Raw genomic sequence first — 16,052 nt, 5'->3', positions numbered from 1 at the left:
ATTTATTTATATAATATGTATTTCCACTATGATAAAGTCATTATCACATTTGACTACAATCCCATTAGGGCGCATGTATCAAATTTGTTTATAAAATAATTTCTTATATTTTTGTTATATTATAATCACTTTAAATTAAAGTTTATTTATAGCAAAAATGCTTTCTTTTTGTTCCTGTGCTGGTGGAGGGGGGAAGAGGTGCCGCCCGTCCCGGCCCAGTAATAACATTAATTGTTTCCCCCATTGAAATCTGCCACTGGCCCTGCAGGCGGCACCCGGGGCACATGCTCCCCCCTAGCTTCAGCACTGACCCCAACCATCCCTGTGCCTCCCCTTCCCCCACACTGAGCCACTATTACCTGGCTTCTCCCCGCTTTTTCTATGTCCCGCAGCCTGCTCAGTCCGGGTACTGACGAGATGCCCCGCCTCCTGCAGAGCCCGCACTGTACTGAGAGCTGCGCATTCCTTGTGACAGCCGCTGCTTGAGTCAGTGAGAGGCAGCCCTGGAGCATCCGTGCCGCTTCAATGACGGCCCAGCCTGCACGGCATCAGAGGGGCCTGGGGACCACCAAAATTTTCTCGCGGACCACTGGTTGGCAACCACTGATCTAGAGAAGAGGACTTCCTGCAGGGGGCAGCACAATAAGTAAGCGCTGAGCAAATGATTTTTCCTTCAATAGCTGGAGTTCTGCTTTAAAGCCAGAAACAGCCAGGCAGCTTACATTTTCAGAGCCAGGACAGCAACAACATCTTCTATATTCCCCTCAGCGCTGTCTAAGTGAAATGATTATTGTCATCACTAAACCTTTGCCCACCCGCTGGTCTGTGCTATTGGAGCGCTAACAATGGCTCGTTTGTGCAGCATCCCCCTGTCCTGGTTAGAATCCTGTTTGTCTTTCCTCGCCGGGTGTCTTGTGTATTTTGTGTGGGAATATCTCCGGTGTGTACACTTCACATGTCAGCATGACACACGTGTGTTCCATTCCCCCCCCCCCTCTCCCCCGCAGGTTTCGGAAGAAATCCACAGTGGCGGACTCCTTCAACAATTTAGTCCACGGCCAAAGTCTCGAGCAATTCACTGAAGGTATTTATAATTTTTTGGATGTTTCATTATGTGGGAAGAAAGTCTTATGGAGAGGTCTGTGCCAAAAATGTGTACTTCTCCTTTCCTTGTGTTTATCTTTTTTATACTGCAGATCGCTCTCTGTAGAAACAAACGCACTGCGCCCGACAAACACACTGTGCCTGACAGATACACTGCGCCCGACAGACACACTGCGCCCGGCAGACACACTGCGCCCGGCAGACACACTGCGCCCGGCAGACACACTGCGCCCGGCAGACACACTGCGCCCGGCAGACACACTGCGCCCGACAGACACACTGCGCCCGACAGATACACTGCGCCCGACAAACACACTGCGCCCGACAAACACACTGCGCCCGACAGACACACTGCGCCCGACAAACACACTGCGCCCGACAAACACACTGCGCCCGACAAACACACTGCGCCCGACAGATACACTGCGCCCGACAAACACACTGCGCCCGACAGACACACTGCGCCCGACAAACACACTGCGCCCTACAGACACACTGCGCCCGACAGATACACTGCGCCCGACAAACACACTGCGCCCGACAAACACACTGCGCCCGACAAACACACTGCGCCCGACAAACACACTGCGCCCTACAGACACACTGCGCCCGACAGATACACTGCGCCCGACAAACACACTGCGCCCGACAAACACACTGCGCCCGACAGATACACTGCGCCCGACAAACACACTGCGCCCTACAGACACACTGCGCCCGACAAACACACTGCGCCCGACAAACACACTGCGCCCGACAAACACACTGCGCCCGACAAACACACTGCGCCCGACAGACACACTGCGCCCGACAAACATAGAATATTCACATGTGATCAGACTGTAACAGCATGACACCAGGAGTGAGGCTAGGTTCACACCTAGGCAATTCAGATGCTGAGCTTTTTTTTACGCGGTAGCCCGAAAATAGCTCCTGCGGCTATGTTCACACTTGCACTGCACCGCACGACACCGAGGACGCGCGTCCCGGGTGTCGTGCGGTCCTGTACAATGCAGGCAGTGATTGCAGCGCGGGCCCTTATTGATTTCAATGGGGGTGACATCCACACGACAATCGCAGAAAAAAGGTACAAGTACCTTTTTTTTTTTCCGATACACGACGCGCGGCTGTTTTGGGAAACAGTGACTGGGGTGCCATTAGAAAATAATGACACTCACAACGCGATCAGTTCACACCTCGGCACCTCCTGAATCGTGCACGATTCCCGCGCGGTGAGGTGTCGCCCAGGTGTGAACCTAGCCTGCTCCTTTTCGCACGACAGGCGATTTCGTCCGCGCGACAAACCGCAGAGGTGTGAACAGCCTCCATTGACTTCAATGCGAATCTGTGTTTTGCGCGATAAATCGCCTAGGTGTGCACCGGCCTTGAATGGGGTGGAAATATAAGATTGTTATTACTTTTATGCTGAGTTGCCAATCATAGAATGAGCAGTTTCCCGGAAACAACCAATCAGAATGTTTTTTTTTCATGGAAGAAAACCTAAACCTGATTGGTTACTCTGGGCATCTGCTGCACATTTCTTCCCCCGGTATTTCTTGCTCAGTGCCACTCAATGAGAACATGTAACCTGAGGGAGGAGTATTAGCCAATTCCTTCAAGTGGAAATGAAGCCCAAATCTTTTTTTACGTTTTGGATAGAGTAAGGGAGGGTTATAACCCCTGTCAGCCTTTTTATTTTACCATCTGTGTCCCAATGGGGGGATTTCCCTTCACTTCCTGTCCAATAGCCACAACAGGAAGTGTCTCCAAGGTGAGTGAAATCCCAGGTGGTCAGCGGGGTCACCAGGACTAGTGTCCCCATTATTCTTGTTCTGGTGACAACCCAACATTTGGGATTTCCTTTCACTTTCAGTGATAACGGTCACCAGGGCGAATCTCCCTAATAGGGACACAGTCAGCAATAAAAAACCTGACAGGGGTTGTAATCTCTCTTTGTAAACAAAAATCACTCAAATTGCCGGTGTGTGGTGTGGAATAAATACACCAACAGACTGACATGGAAGGGGATGGGGTCAGGTCTGATTTGCAGATACTACAGAGTACTTGCAGTATTAGGCGGTTGCTCCAGTCTGTGACATGATAAAGGGGACCTAGAGTAACATGAGATACATTTGTTCCTGATCACAGTAATTGCCCTGACAATGCCTTCATCTACTTTTCTCATCAGTAGGAAGGCGCCATCTTTGTTCAGACATCATCCACGGTCATCGTTTGACTTCCTTTACTGAGATACCAGCTCAGGAATAACACAGTCCTGGTGTTTATGCAGTCCTCAGCTGGGTTCACAAATGCCTGACACCGATCAACCCCATACTGTAGCTTCTCACCTTGTGACTCGCTGAAAAATTGCAGTCTGATCGCTTGGGAAGGGGAGACTTAGAAAATGCTTCCTCCTGCCTGCAGCAGACTGATGACATCATCTCAGCCTAGGCAAAATTTTGATTTAAAAGCTACATTTTAAAGTGGACCTAGACCCACCAATCTACCTGTCTACCAAAATAGTTACTTTTAAGACATTCCAAACCATCAAGGTTGCCAGTGTGACTATTTGAGCTCTCAACCCAACTTACAAACCCTCAAATGACTGGTGTCATAGCTGATCACATGTGCAGCACCATGGCAACTGCAATCCAAATAGAGACTAAGATGGCGCCCTCCTTGGCTGTAGGGAATAGGAGGGCGCAGTACAACTTTATTAATAACAGGTAAAGCTTTTTTGGACAAATACTTTTGCTTTATGTTGTCAGGAATTTTAATGTTGCGGATTTAAAGTTAATGAAAGGTTCACTATAAGGGCTTGTTCACACCAATCGCGGTGCGTTCCAGAGTGGGATCTGCTGGAACGCACCGCCATCGCTCACAAAACTTCCCCCTGCGTTCTGGGGTGGGGCGGTGTATTAAAGTCAATTGCACCGCAGCCACGCCCCCCCCGCCTGCAGTGCGATCGGACGCGTGGCAAAACATTGCCTGCGTTCCATTCCACTGCAAACGCAAAAAATGTTGCTCGCTCTATTTTTGGCGTTTGCATTGGAACCGAATGCAGGCAATGTTTTGCCATGTGTCCGATCGCACTGCGGGCGGGGGGGATTGTGGCTGTGGTGCCATTGACTTCAATGCACCGCCATGCCCAATCCAGCCCCAAAACGCAGGGGGAAGTTTTGTGAGCGATTGCGTTGCGTTCCAGCAGCACCGCAATTGGTGTGAACAAGCCCTAAGGGGTTCTTGTATAAAAGTCCTGCGTGGCGTATAGCCGTCACACCCCTAGATGGCGCCGGTGAGTATAGGAAATCCCTATACCGGTCAGCGCCCTCTAGGGGAGATATGCACTAAGTGTGTCTGGCACATGTTCTGAGATCTTGTCATATCATTGAAATCTTGTCATTCATGTTGTAATTATTCTGTTTGTGTTGAAGAGGAGATCCACGCAGAGGTGTGCTACGCCGAGTGTCTGCTGCTGCGAGCTGCCCTCACCTTCCTGCAGGTCTGACATGTCAGTGTTACACATCGGTTGTTACATCCTTCTATGTTTTTTGGTGCCGGGGAGTTTGTTGTAATTAAATGACTGAATAGAACAAGACACAGAAGGCGGTGGACTGGAATCAGCTCATTTAATAAAATTCAATGCCAGGCAACGAGCAATGTGCACATTTAGCTTGTCCTTCTCTATGGGAGTACGTGGCTGTACGCCGCCCTACGCTCACCCGACCTACACGTCCGTGTGGGTGTCCGTATGGGTGTCTCGCACGCTGACATGATGAATCCTGTCTGCGTCCGAGCAGGGACATCCGCACCTGCACGGACCTGCAGGTCGGGTGAGCATAAGGCAGCGTACGGTCGAGTACTCCCATAGAGAAGGACAGACTGCTGCATACAAATCACGCGCAGCACCTGTCCTTCCCGGGAGCTGCCCGATACAGCCGTGCACGCCGCAACAATCTGTACGGGCCGGCCATTACCTGTGTCAATGGGGGCTTAAAGTACAAATTAAGCAAAAAAAAACCCAAACATAACATATTGCAGCTTACCAGTCCTGAGATGTGGTGGCTGCCCTAGCAGGAGTGAATGGGATTGTTAATGTTGAACTTGCTTAAAGCTGAACTCCGCGCCCAAAAACCTTCATTTAAATCTATTTCTCAATAGTCACAAAGGATATAAATGCACTTTTTGTGCACCAAATGCCTCTGAAACCTCAGACCTTACCTTTGTAAAGGTAGCGGTGACATCATCACTGCTGTACAGAGCCTGCGCAGAGAGCAGAGCTGTGGGAGGGACCCAGTAGGCCGCACCCACTACAGAGAACTACAGGAGGGGGTGGAGACAAGACCAGTCACCCTGCACAAGGAGAGAGAGCAGCAGCGACTGGTCTTTGTTATAGAAAGCACACTGGATTACTGCACAGATGTGGAAGAAATACACAGATCTCACCAAGATTCAAATAAGAAGACACATGACTCTTGTATTCAGACAATATTTGCATATCCCGGAGTTCAGCTTTAATCGATCAAACGCTGCACTGTAAATATCACTTGTATACAGAATGACATGGTCACTGGGTCATTTAACAAGTATGTAATAGATTACCATAAATTCCTCAGAAGAGGAAGCAGTCACATGACGATCTGGCAGTATCATAATGATCCTTTTTTGCTCCTTCTTCTGCATTTTGCCTTTAATATGGAACTGGAACCTTGCTGTACAAGCCACCAGGCCTCCATGGGCCCCAGGGGTACATTCATATAACACAGTGAGCAGTGGGGCAGTTGTAATCCAAAGCAATGTGCCAGCATGGCACCCAGTCAGATATCAGCCTTTGCCTGGTTGAATATTGCACCCAATGAGAAATCAGCCTTTGCCTGGTTGAATAATGCAGCCAATCAGAAATCAGCCTTTGCCTGGTTAAATATTGCAGCCAATCAAGAATCAGCCAATCAAGAATCAACCTTTGCCTGGTTTAATACTGCAGCCAATCAGAAATCAGCCTTTGACTGGTTAAATATTGCAGCCAATCAAGAATCAGCCTTTGCCTGGTTTATTACTGTAGCCAGTCAGATATCAGCCTTTGCCTGGTTGAATACAGCAGCCAATCAGATATCCGCATTTAACTGAATACATTTTGCAGCCAATCAGGAATCAGCCTTTGCCCGAATAAATATTGCAGCCAATCATATATCATCCTGTACCTGTGTTTTTAAAGCTTACCTGTGATTGGTTATTATAGGAGTAAGTGCATTGCTGCTCTTTTCACTGTCAGTGCACGTTGTACAGTAACCTATAAGAAATCATCTGATTGGTTTAGGTCCATGCAATGTGTCTTTCAGCCATACTGTTTTATTGAATACACCCAATACGAATTTATGAGAAATATGTGGGCTGCTACTGCTCACCCTCTGAAAAATGCTAGTTGCCTGACTGCCAAACTAAACTAGGGGTCTCAGTGTCTGTTTCCTAGTCGGTGATTATGATTACATTTATAGATCAGGAATCCTGCGTTTACCTTCACTCGCTGCATACTTGTCCCACGTCAGTGATTTACAAAGTACTGAAGCCGTAGGATCAACATGACAGACAGGCAATCCACATTTTGAGAAGGAGATCAGCAGAGGCGGCTGTAAGCTTTGAGTATTTAAGAAGTTCAGTGACTGAATTACAGATGAGGAAATTCCCCAGAATATTTATAGCATCAAATTAAGAAATTGCAATTAATGTTGCAGATTAATTATTTTTCTCAATGACTACAGGATGAGAACATGGTCAGTTTTATCAAGGGTGGAATCAAGGTCAGGAACAGCTACCAGACGTACAAGTGAGTATCAAACCTCTAAATCATGAACACACAGCGATGATATTATATAAGTGGAACTCCAGACAAAGCTTTTCATTTGCTCCTAGACCCTCTGCCTGACACATTGCTGTCCTTGTCTTTATTGGGGATATCCCCCTCATTTCCTGGAAATATTTTTTGGAAATATATATCTGACGACAGAGGGGTCCTGGTTCATATAGAGATATATATATAGAGATATATATATATATATTCTAAAAGGACAGCACATGAAACAGAAATTGTGAACGCTGATGTTTGTAAGCTTGCTTGATTTTCTTTGATAAAGGTGCTCGGATTTTAAACATGCAACTCGAATTTAACTATGCTTGTTTTTCAGGGAGCTGGATAATCTACAGAAGTGTGCTAACTACCTGAAAGGAGACAGCCACTGTCACTTTGAAGGTGGAGTGAAGCTGGGCGTTGGAGCTTTCAATCTGGTATGAAGTTATATATACACCACGCATGTATGAGTAATGTATGAGTCATTGATTGGGTCAGATGTCACTGCCCATTGCCTTCAGGTCTAGAACATAATGAATAGACAAGAATGGCTTGTCCATAGGAGTGTCCTTAGAACTGATTTCTTATGCTGATATCCTAAAATGGTTTTCTAGTTGACCTGTGCATGAATTCAATACACTGTAACTACATTTTTCCTGCGTGTTGGTGGGTGGGAGGCTCAAGCAGGCAGAATGTGAAATGCCTTCATCCCTGAAGGTTTCACAAGACACTACATTTTGGTGTTGGTGGTCCAGGAGTGACTTTTTGTAGCTTCGTGCTAAGGGTTGGAAGGTGGAGATGAGTGACTCTTATAACAGTGCATGGGCTTACGCTGAGGGCCAGGTTCGTTAGCAGGCTGTGGATAAAGGTAACAAACAGGGTCTATGGTGCATGATTCATTTTTTTGTGCCCTTGCAGCTTGATTTGCTTAAAGGATCAGTCCATAGGTAAAGCTTGGTGGGCATATGAGAAGTCTCTGCTTTCTTAAATGGCTTTCATACTTCAACAGTGGGATCTCCTTAATATAATTCCAGAGCCTCTCTCATCCTCTGGAACTCCCTATCCCAATCTGTCCTATTATCTCCTACTCTGTCCACCTTTAGGTGATCCTTCAAAGCTTATTTCTTCAGGAAAACCTATCCCACCCCAACATAATAACTGTTCTTTACTTCTTCCATCAGCTCATACCACACAATTTGTATCACTTGCTCCCCCTACTAAATTGTAAGCTGTCATGAGCAGGGCCCCCCTAACCCTCCTGTATTAAAATTGTATTGTAACTGTACTGTCTCCCTCCATTTTGTAAAGCGCTGCACAAACTTATATAAATCCTAAATAATAATAATAATAATTCCTGCCCTGTCGCTGTCTTCCTCTAGTTTTAGATGCTGTCACCTAACTTTGTGTGCTTCGGCATCTACTGAATGTGCTACAGGGAGAGTGGGCATCACACATAATTGCCACAGCAGATATGCAGATCCAGGAACTGAAGCCCAAATATCTCACCAATAGAGTTTCAAAAAGGAAATTGTCAGCTGCGTTAACTTCCCACCAATCACCAAAAACTAAAAAAGACAGCTTTTGTTCTCTTTAAAATTCACACAAAATGTTTACCAACTGCCAGGAAAACGAATAATATTCAGTCTCTGTTTCACCTCTTCAGTATCCACCATTAAGAGATAGTCCAAGGTTATACATGAAGATGTTTTAATGCTCCTCCTCACCCTCACCAGTGGCCTACTGTCTCTGCTGCAAAGGGGATGGGATAAGAGATAATGGCAGGATGGCATGGCTCAGTGGAAAATAACTTAGGCGGGCGCTGTCAGAGATCACTCCTATATGTGCAGGGTTTACAGACGTATAATGTCCCAGGTGGGATGACATCTGGCAGACTTTTATAAAGCAGCATGTGTTGGAGAGCTTGGGGCAACTGACACTTGGTCCCTTCACTGGTGACTTATCTAGACCTAATGGTCTACTGCTAAGTCACATTTGGACTAAGTTCACCCTTGCTTCTGGTAGCCTACACAAGTGCCGGGAGCATATAGGTTGGTATTCCTGGTCCATCTAATTTTCCAGCTTCTCCAAGAAATTTCTCCTAAGTTATACTAAAGGTTGATGCAGCATTAAAGTGACATTAAACCCTCAGATTTTTTAACATAAACCAATACTGTAATGTGCGCCTTACTGTAATCCATGGTTGTTTCCCTTCTCTTCTCTTTGCTGCTCTTCCTTTTAAATCCTCATGTCTTCTCCTGCTGGGGGAGAACTTCCCTTTGCAGCTGAATGCCTCTTCCTGTATTGCTGGCTCAGGTTGCAAACCTATACACAGACACCGTGTATCCACTTCAGAGACAAGGCTGTCTGCTGCAAAACAGAAGTTCTGCCCAGTATGAGAAGACATACGGATTTAAAAGGAAGAGCAGCAAGGAGAAGGGAAACTACCATGGATTACAGTAAGGCACACATTACAGTATTGTTTTATGTTAAAAAATCTGAGGGTTTAATGTCACTTTAAGGAAGATAAAAAAATGTATTGTGTGGCCAATATTTTGGTACCTGCAGATGCTACAGAAGCTCTGAAAGAACAATTGGTTGGGGTAACCACTCTCTACTTTTTGGATTAGATGATCAGTAGGGGAAACTCTGATCTCAGATTTTTCTAGTCAAGAATATAGTTAGGACCTGTCCTGAACTTTACTTCAGTTGTCCTTCCTTCCTTCCAGAAACAACGTTTTGTCAGTTCTCCAGAAGATGTATGGTATAGATTGGTGTTGGTACTGCTCATTAAGGAAGCTGATTTAATTCCTGGCTGCCCCCCGCAGGGCATATTTATATGTTTAATAGCAATCTACAGGAGCTAAATTTGCCTTTGACCCTATATAAAATTCTTAGTGAAAGGAAAGAAGTGATAATCCTATTTGCACATTTGTACATGCAGCATAGCAATGATCAGATCAGTTGATGGCAAGGTGGCAGAATGTAGCTCCAGAAATTATATTAAGCATCGCTGTCCCCTTATGGATGTGATTATCTGAACTATTTTGTTGCAGTTTTTGTCACCACAGGAGATATATATCGCATCTCTTTCTCTCACAATAGGAAGTGAAGGGAAATCTCTCCAGTGGACACAGACTGCTACTTAAAGTCACACAAGTGATTTTTCCCCCCATAGTGATCACCCCTTTCTTTTAGTAATTTCTTGCTAAGAAATTTGTGATTTTGTTATGGAATTGCTAACTCTTCTAATTATAAAGTAATTTGTCGCTTTGGCGCTCTATTGCTCGTTAACACCCTGTTTAATGTATATGCTGTAGCTCATTTTGATGAAGGTGTCCAATAACTCATCTTTGACACCATCCTCTGGCAGGCAAGAAATAGAACTCATACCTCAGATTTGCACGCATGGCCTTAATGAGAAAATAGTTTGGCTTTCAATCCCAACTACACACAAGGTTGAGTTTGATGACAGTTAGATCAGCGTGTAAAATGACAGCGTTACATCCATACAGTGTTTACACAGATCACATGGTTGGTTTATTCTGGAACTAAAGTAACCCTTGTATGAGGGATATACAGAAGCTGCCACTCCTGATCTCCTTCTACGTATACTAAGTTCTGACTTTTATATATACTATAATAAAAGTCAGAACTCTTGGCCTGCGTATCTGTAATCGGGTAGTCACTCAGAAAGTACTGGAACCATTGGATCAGTATGACACACAGACAGCTGGCATATTAGCAGGGAAATAGACGCTTTCATGTACCAATAGTACAGATCTTTCTTACATCACTGAAGCCAGAGGATTAACATTATATCCAGACACGTTGCATTTGCAAAGTGAGGGGCCAGTAATGGCTTATCTCATGACAGGCATGAGACGTCATTTAAAAACAAAATGTCACATTAAATAGGTGCTTAGTAAATATTTATTTCTGTGAGTTTAAGGTCTAGGTTTGTTTTTTGTTGTTGTTGTTGTTTCTGTTTGTTGTTTCTGTTTGGCACATGCTTAGCCTTCTCCATGTATGAGCATGTTGTTTTTGGTATGTGCTTAGTCTTATTGGGCTTGCGAACCCAATAGTGAACACCCTACAGCGTTCACAGGCAGTTTAAATAGGCCACGGCCGTGACGTCATGCGGCCGCGGCGCACTTCCGCGTTCCAGCGTGGAGCGCATAGTACCTCCCCTAATGGGGGAGGGAACCCTCGGCGGCTTCCCTGTCTGGTGCGTTCCACGCTGGAACGCACACGGGACGTGGCACGGAGCCGAGGTACGTTACATATCCATGTATTAGTATCTTGCTTTTGATTGGTATGTGCATAGTCTTCTCCATGTATGAGCATGTTGTTTTTGTTTGGTACATGCGTAGTCTTCTGGATGTATGATCATGTTGTTTTTGTTTGGCACATGATTAGCCTTCTCCATGTATGAGCATGTTGTTTTTATTTGGTATATGCTTTGTCTTCTCCTTGTATGAGTATGTTGTTTTGTTTGGTATATGGTCAGTCTTCTTCATGTATGAGCGTGTTATTTTTGTTTGGTACATGCTTAGTCTTCTCCATGTATGATCCTGTTGTTTTTGTTTGGTATGTGCTTAGCCTTCTCCATGTATGAGCATGTTGTTTTTGTTTGGTACGTGCTTAGCCTTCTCCATGTATGATCCTGTTGTTTTTATTTGGTATATGCTTAGCCTTCTCCATGTATGATCCTGTTGTTTTTGTTTGGTATGTGCTTAGCCTTCTCCATGTATGATCCTGTTGTTTTTTTACCACATTTTACATGACTGTGAGATCTCTGAGCTGATATCTTAGTCCAGGGAGTACATGGTGACCTTGGATCAAGCTTGATGGTGCCATCCTTCTGTAGAGAAAAGCAGAAGGCGGCAATGTTTTGGGCAGTACTGTAATCTTTGTAAGAGGTGATAAATACCTGCAAGGATTACATGTACACATTACCTGTCAGACATCAATTTACCATGAAAAAAATCTAACTGATGTTAAGTCCACTTTAATGTGTATCTATAGCCACTATAGCCATTTTTTGAATGTTGGATAGAGTAGTGATGGTAAAACGTTTGTTACTTTTTTGCTGTTGGTGTCCTTCAAGATTTCAATTTGCTTCCTGTGTGGGAACAAACATCAGGAAGTGGGAGGAGATCTCTCAAAAGTGAGGGCGGACCCTCTCTTGGTCAGTTGTCACTGGTACAGGCACCCTCACTGGAGGATTGCTCCTTTCCTTCTGTCTCAATGACAGTTGGTAAATGTTAGGTTTCCTTTGTTTTTATCTTGACGATAAATAAAGAGATGCATTTCCCCAGTGAGGACACAGAAAACCCCCAAAAAACAGCTTTATCCAAAAACAAAAACATGTTGTGGCTATAGAACGCTTAAGCCACGTGCCCCCATTTAATTTAAGATACATATTGTCATCTGATGGACCAGTCATGAACCCCAACTTATAATATGTTGTTATGTATATGCTATCAACCAAATTAAGCTGTGATGAAACAAGACATTAATTACGCATCAGGATTCAATTGTTATTGTAGTTTGCAGCCTGTGACCATGACATACTTGGCTCTGTATTAAGTCAACTTGAGTTCTTTTCCTGTCTGACAACTTATGATGGCCTAAAGCTATAAAAGTCACTCCCTATGTTATAGAGATGATCTTTGGAATTTAACAAAGTGACATCACAAAACACATATTTGTGCTACTCTGCAGGATAATTAAGGGCTTGGCTAACACTATTCACATACCGCCAACATCAAAACATTCTGAGTTTAAGAAGGCAATCAGTTAGGGGCAACGATTACATGAAAACCTGAATCCTACAGGAGTTTCCATTTATTTGTACATATGCCTTCCTTCTAAAGTCTATGCTTACTAAAACTGGGAGATGACTTGCCTTGGGAATGAAAAGTCTAACCTGACTGGTCACTATTATTATTATTATTTATTTGCATCCTTATTAGGGAGATTCAGTCTCTCCAATTGTCCTGATCACCAATGTCACTGGGTAAAATTGAAAATTTTGAGTTGCCACCAGAACAAGATTAAAGGGGAATTCTCCAAATGGTGAGCCTTCTTCCGGAGACAACTGTCTTAGAGGGGATTTCACCAACATTGGAAAGATGTCCTCTCACTTACTGTTGAGTCCAAAGGACAGGAAGTAAAGATAAATCTCCCTCATGAGACACAGATGACAACTTCCACCGGGTTAACCCTCCCTTATAGATAAAAAAAATAAAAAATTTTGGCTTTAGTTATACTCTAAATTTCTTATCGTATTTGTGAAGGCGACTTTCGTACTCTACCCAAAATATATCAGTGTTTCTCTGATTTCCTCCTAGACCTTATCAATGCTGCCCACCAGGATATTGCGACTTTTGGAATTTGTTGGTTTTTCTGGTAACAAGGTAAGATATTTCCTGTATTGTCTCCTTCATCCTCATTGTATTTCGGAGCTCGCTGACTGCTGTCAGGGAGCAAGCCCGCATTCCTCACAAGGCCACCGAGGCCTGGCCTCGGGGCAGCAGGGAGCAGAGGGGCGGCAGCGGTGTCCTTGTGGGGAAGTTGCCCTCTCTACATTCAGTCCTGCTTTGTACAAGCAGGACTAAATGTCGAGTGAGGCAGACGATTTTTCGTTTACATGTGAACTCGGCGATGTCGCCAAGATCAGTAATATACAAATAGTATATATAGTATATATAGTATAAAAATTATAAAAAAGTAAATATGATAAATAAAAATCTAAAAATAAATTGAATTGCCCCCAGGGCAGAGGCAGTGGAAGGAAATGTCTCAACTGAAACTCCGGAAAGTTTAGCAGGCAGACTTACATGCAGCAATAAAGTTATAATAAACCCTCGCTGCTAAAAAAATTCCCCTCTATATAAATCAATGTATTATCCCCAACAATTATATCCCCAATAAATATAAATCACTGTTCAGCTTTAAAAAAAAAATGCTCCTTTTACATGTTATACCTTACAGCCGAGCATGACCTGACTGCAAAAATTCCTTGCCAGGTGATCCCCTCTGTCCTTATACACTGCAGGATGTGCCTGGGTCATTTTTATTATTTGGGTTTAATAACACTTTAAGTGGTTCATTTATAAAAGTTCCATTCACGCGACACTAGTGCTCCTAGATGGCGCTGATGAATATAGGAATTTCCTAGGGCCATCTAGGGGCACTAGTGCCACATCAACTGAACTTTTATAAATGAACCCCTAAGTCTGATGTTCAGCTGACAGGAAATTTGTCAGAGAAGTATATTTGTTGAAATATTTACAGTATGTGCTTTTTGCGATCCTAAATATATATTTTTTGGTACTCATGTGTATTCCTGTTCCCGGCTCATTCATGTAATAATTAGAGGTGCCATATCTATTTATCTGAAGGCTTTTAAAATTTAATTTTAAATGACTTTTAGTTCCCTGTATGCACTGCTTAACTTTCAGGCTTGATTGAATACTTCATTAAATAAACCATTTCATGTTCCCAGGCAATGGTTGCGACACGCTGTTATTAATGTCTAATTATATTTGAATTCCCCCAGGATTACGGGCTGACGCAGCTTCAGGAGGGGGCAGCAGATCACAGTTTTCGGGCCTTGCTCTGCACTCTTCTGCTTCTTTGCTATCACACCTTCCTGAGCTTTGTGTTAGGTGAGTGCACTTCAACAAGTGTATTTCCTCTGATTGTTTAGGGCCAGCATGTTACATAGTGGCCATTCACATGTACACTATTCACATCAGTCAATTCCCAATAGGAGCTTACAATCTAATGTCCATCCTACACTCACCCAGGCTCTCATCAGAAGTAAGCAGACTTGAAATCAGACCAGTTTAGACATAAACTATCTAAAGAGACTCAGTTATATATACCTATAACTGGTTAATTAGCAATACATTGAAACTATGCTTTGCCAATGTAGCCCAAAGTAACTTTTATGCCGAGTTCCCTCCTGCATGTTCTCGCCCTTCCACCCCCACCACTCCCCCAGGAGTGAAGAGGAATTCCCAGTACTTCTGGTTATGGGATGATATGACTGTCATGTGACAGTCCTGATGTTTTGTGATTGGCCCAGTACTGTCACATATGGGTGGTAGAGGGTCCGCAGCCCTGTGTAAGCTACAACTGGGATTGAGTTGGAGCTTACACAATTATTTTTCTCCAGGGGAAAAACGAGCAGTGGGGGAGCAAAAGATGGCAAATATAACATGTTGTGGGGGTTGGCTTCAAACTGAACCTGTTACTTTGCCCTGTTTGGGCAATGTACAGGTTTACTTTAAGAGTGTGCAGCAGCCAAATGGTGCATCCAGCAGTCATGTCCAACTCCATCATGCACCACTATAGCCCCCAGAAATTCTATGCAAATATCAACTTTCTGAAAGTTACATCCCTCAGGTTACAGTGCTCATGGATAGGGCCTTTGTGGCACAGAGAACTGCATTGTGGGAAGCAGGGGAACATGCATATGTCTTCCAGAACCTGAAGGTCAGGGATCTCACAGAGCTGCAACAGTAGATCAGGAAGGTGGTCAATGCCGGTATAACAGCAGGAGCTCACACCACCTCACAGGCTCTCAGGCATACCAGCCCTTATGGCAAATGCTAGTTTTGCCAGGTAGTTAGTTAAGGCCTGGTTCCTACCTATGCTTGTATGTCCTCTACTTATACTTACAATGTATTTCTCTTACCTGCATCCAGGTACCGGTAAAGGAAACATTGAGGAAGCAGAGAGCCTGCTACAGCCATATCTCAAACGTTATCCCAAGGTAAGGAAAGTTCATCCTATGTGTGGTATTTGTTGGATGTCTTTTTTCCATTTAGATGTCTTCTTTCCGGATCAATAACCCAGATTTAGGGCTTGTTCACGCGACGTCCGTATTCAGTCCTGACCAGATCCGTGCACTCCTGCACTAAAAATGCATCCCAATGTATCCCTATGTTTTTTATGGGCTACAGTTCTCACGTGCACGGTCCGTTCAGGTACGGACAGAAAAAATACTGCATGTCACATTGTGTACGGTCCGGAAACGCAAAACGCGTCAAAAATGCACTGCAGCTAACATACTGACAGCCCCACTGGAACG

The 16,052-nt window shown here is 44.3% G+C and overlaps 1 protein-coding gene across 1 annotated transcript in view; it reads left to right on the top strand.

Moving 5' to 3' along the window:
* TTC39A (tetratricopeptide repeat domain 39A) overlaps positions 1-16,052 on the top strand; it is a 57,338-nt gene that overhangs the window by 23,317 nt on the left and 17,969 nt on the right. Inside the window, exons 4-10 of the mRNA XM_018552466.1 lie at positions 1,008-1,084; positions 4,539-4,606; positions 6,864-6,928; positions 7,287-7,386; positions 13,303-13,368; positions 14,514-14,622; positions 15,667-15,734. Coding sequence (XP_018407968.1) covers positions 1,008-1,084; positions 4,539-4,606; positions 6,864-6,928; positions 7,287-7,386; positions 13,303-13,368; positions 14,514-14,622; positions 15,667-15,734 — 553 coding nt within the window. The remainder of the gene's footprint in view (positions 1-1,007; positions 1,085-4,538; positions 4,607-6,863; positions 6,929-7,286; positions 7,387-13,302; positions 13,369-14,513; positions 14,623-15,666; positions 15,735-16,052) is intronic.

The sequence above is a fragment of the Nanorana parkeri genome, unplaced genomic scaffold (genome assembly GCF_000935625.1).
Source record: "Nanorana parkeri isolate BGI_ZX_2015 unplaced genomic scaffold, ASM93562v1 scaffold89, whole genome shotgun sequence".
Lineage (NCBI taxonomy): Eukaryota > Metazoa > Chordata > Amphibia > Anura > Dicroglossidae > Nanorana > Nanorana parkeri.
The sequence above is the reverse complement of the archived record's forward strand: the minus strand, read 5'-3'. Positions and strand labels throughout refer to the sequence as shown.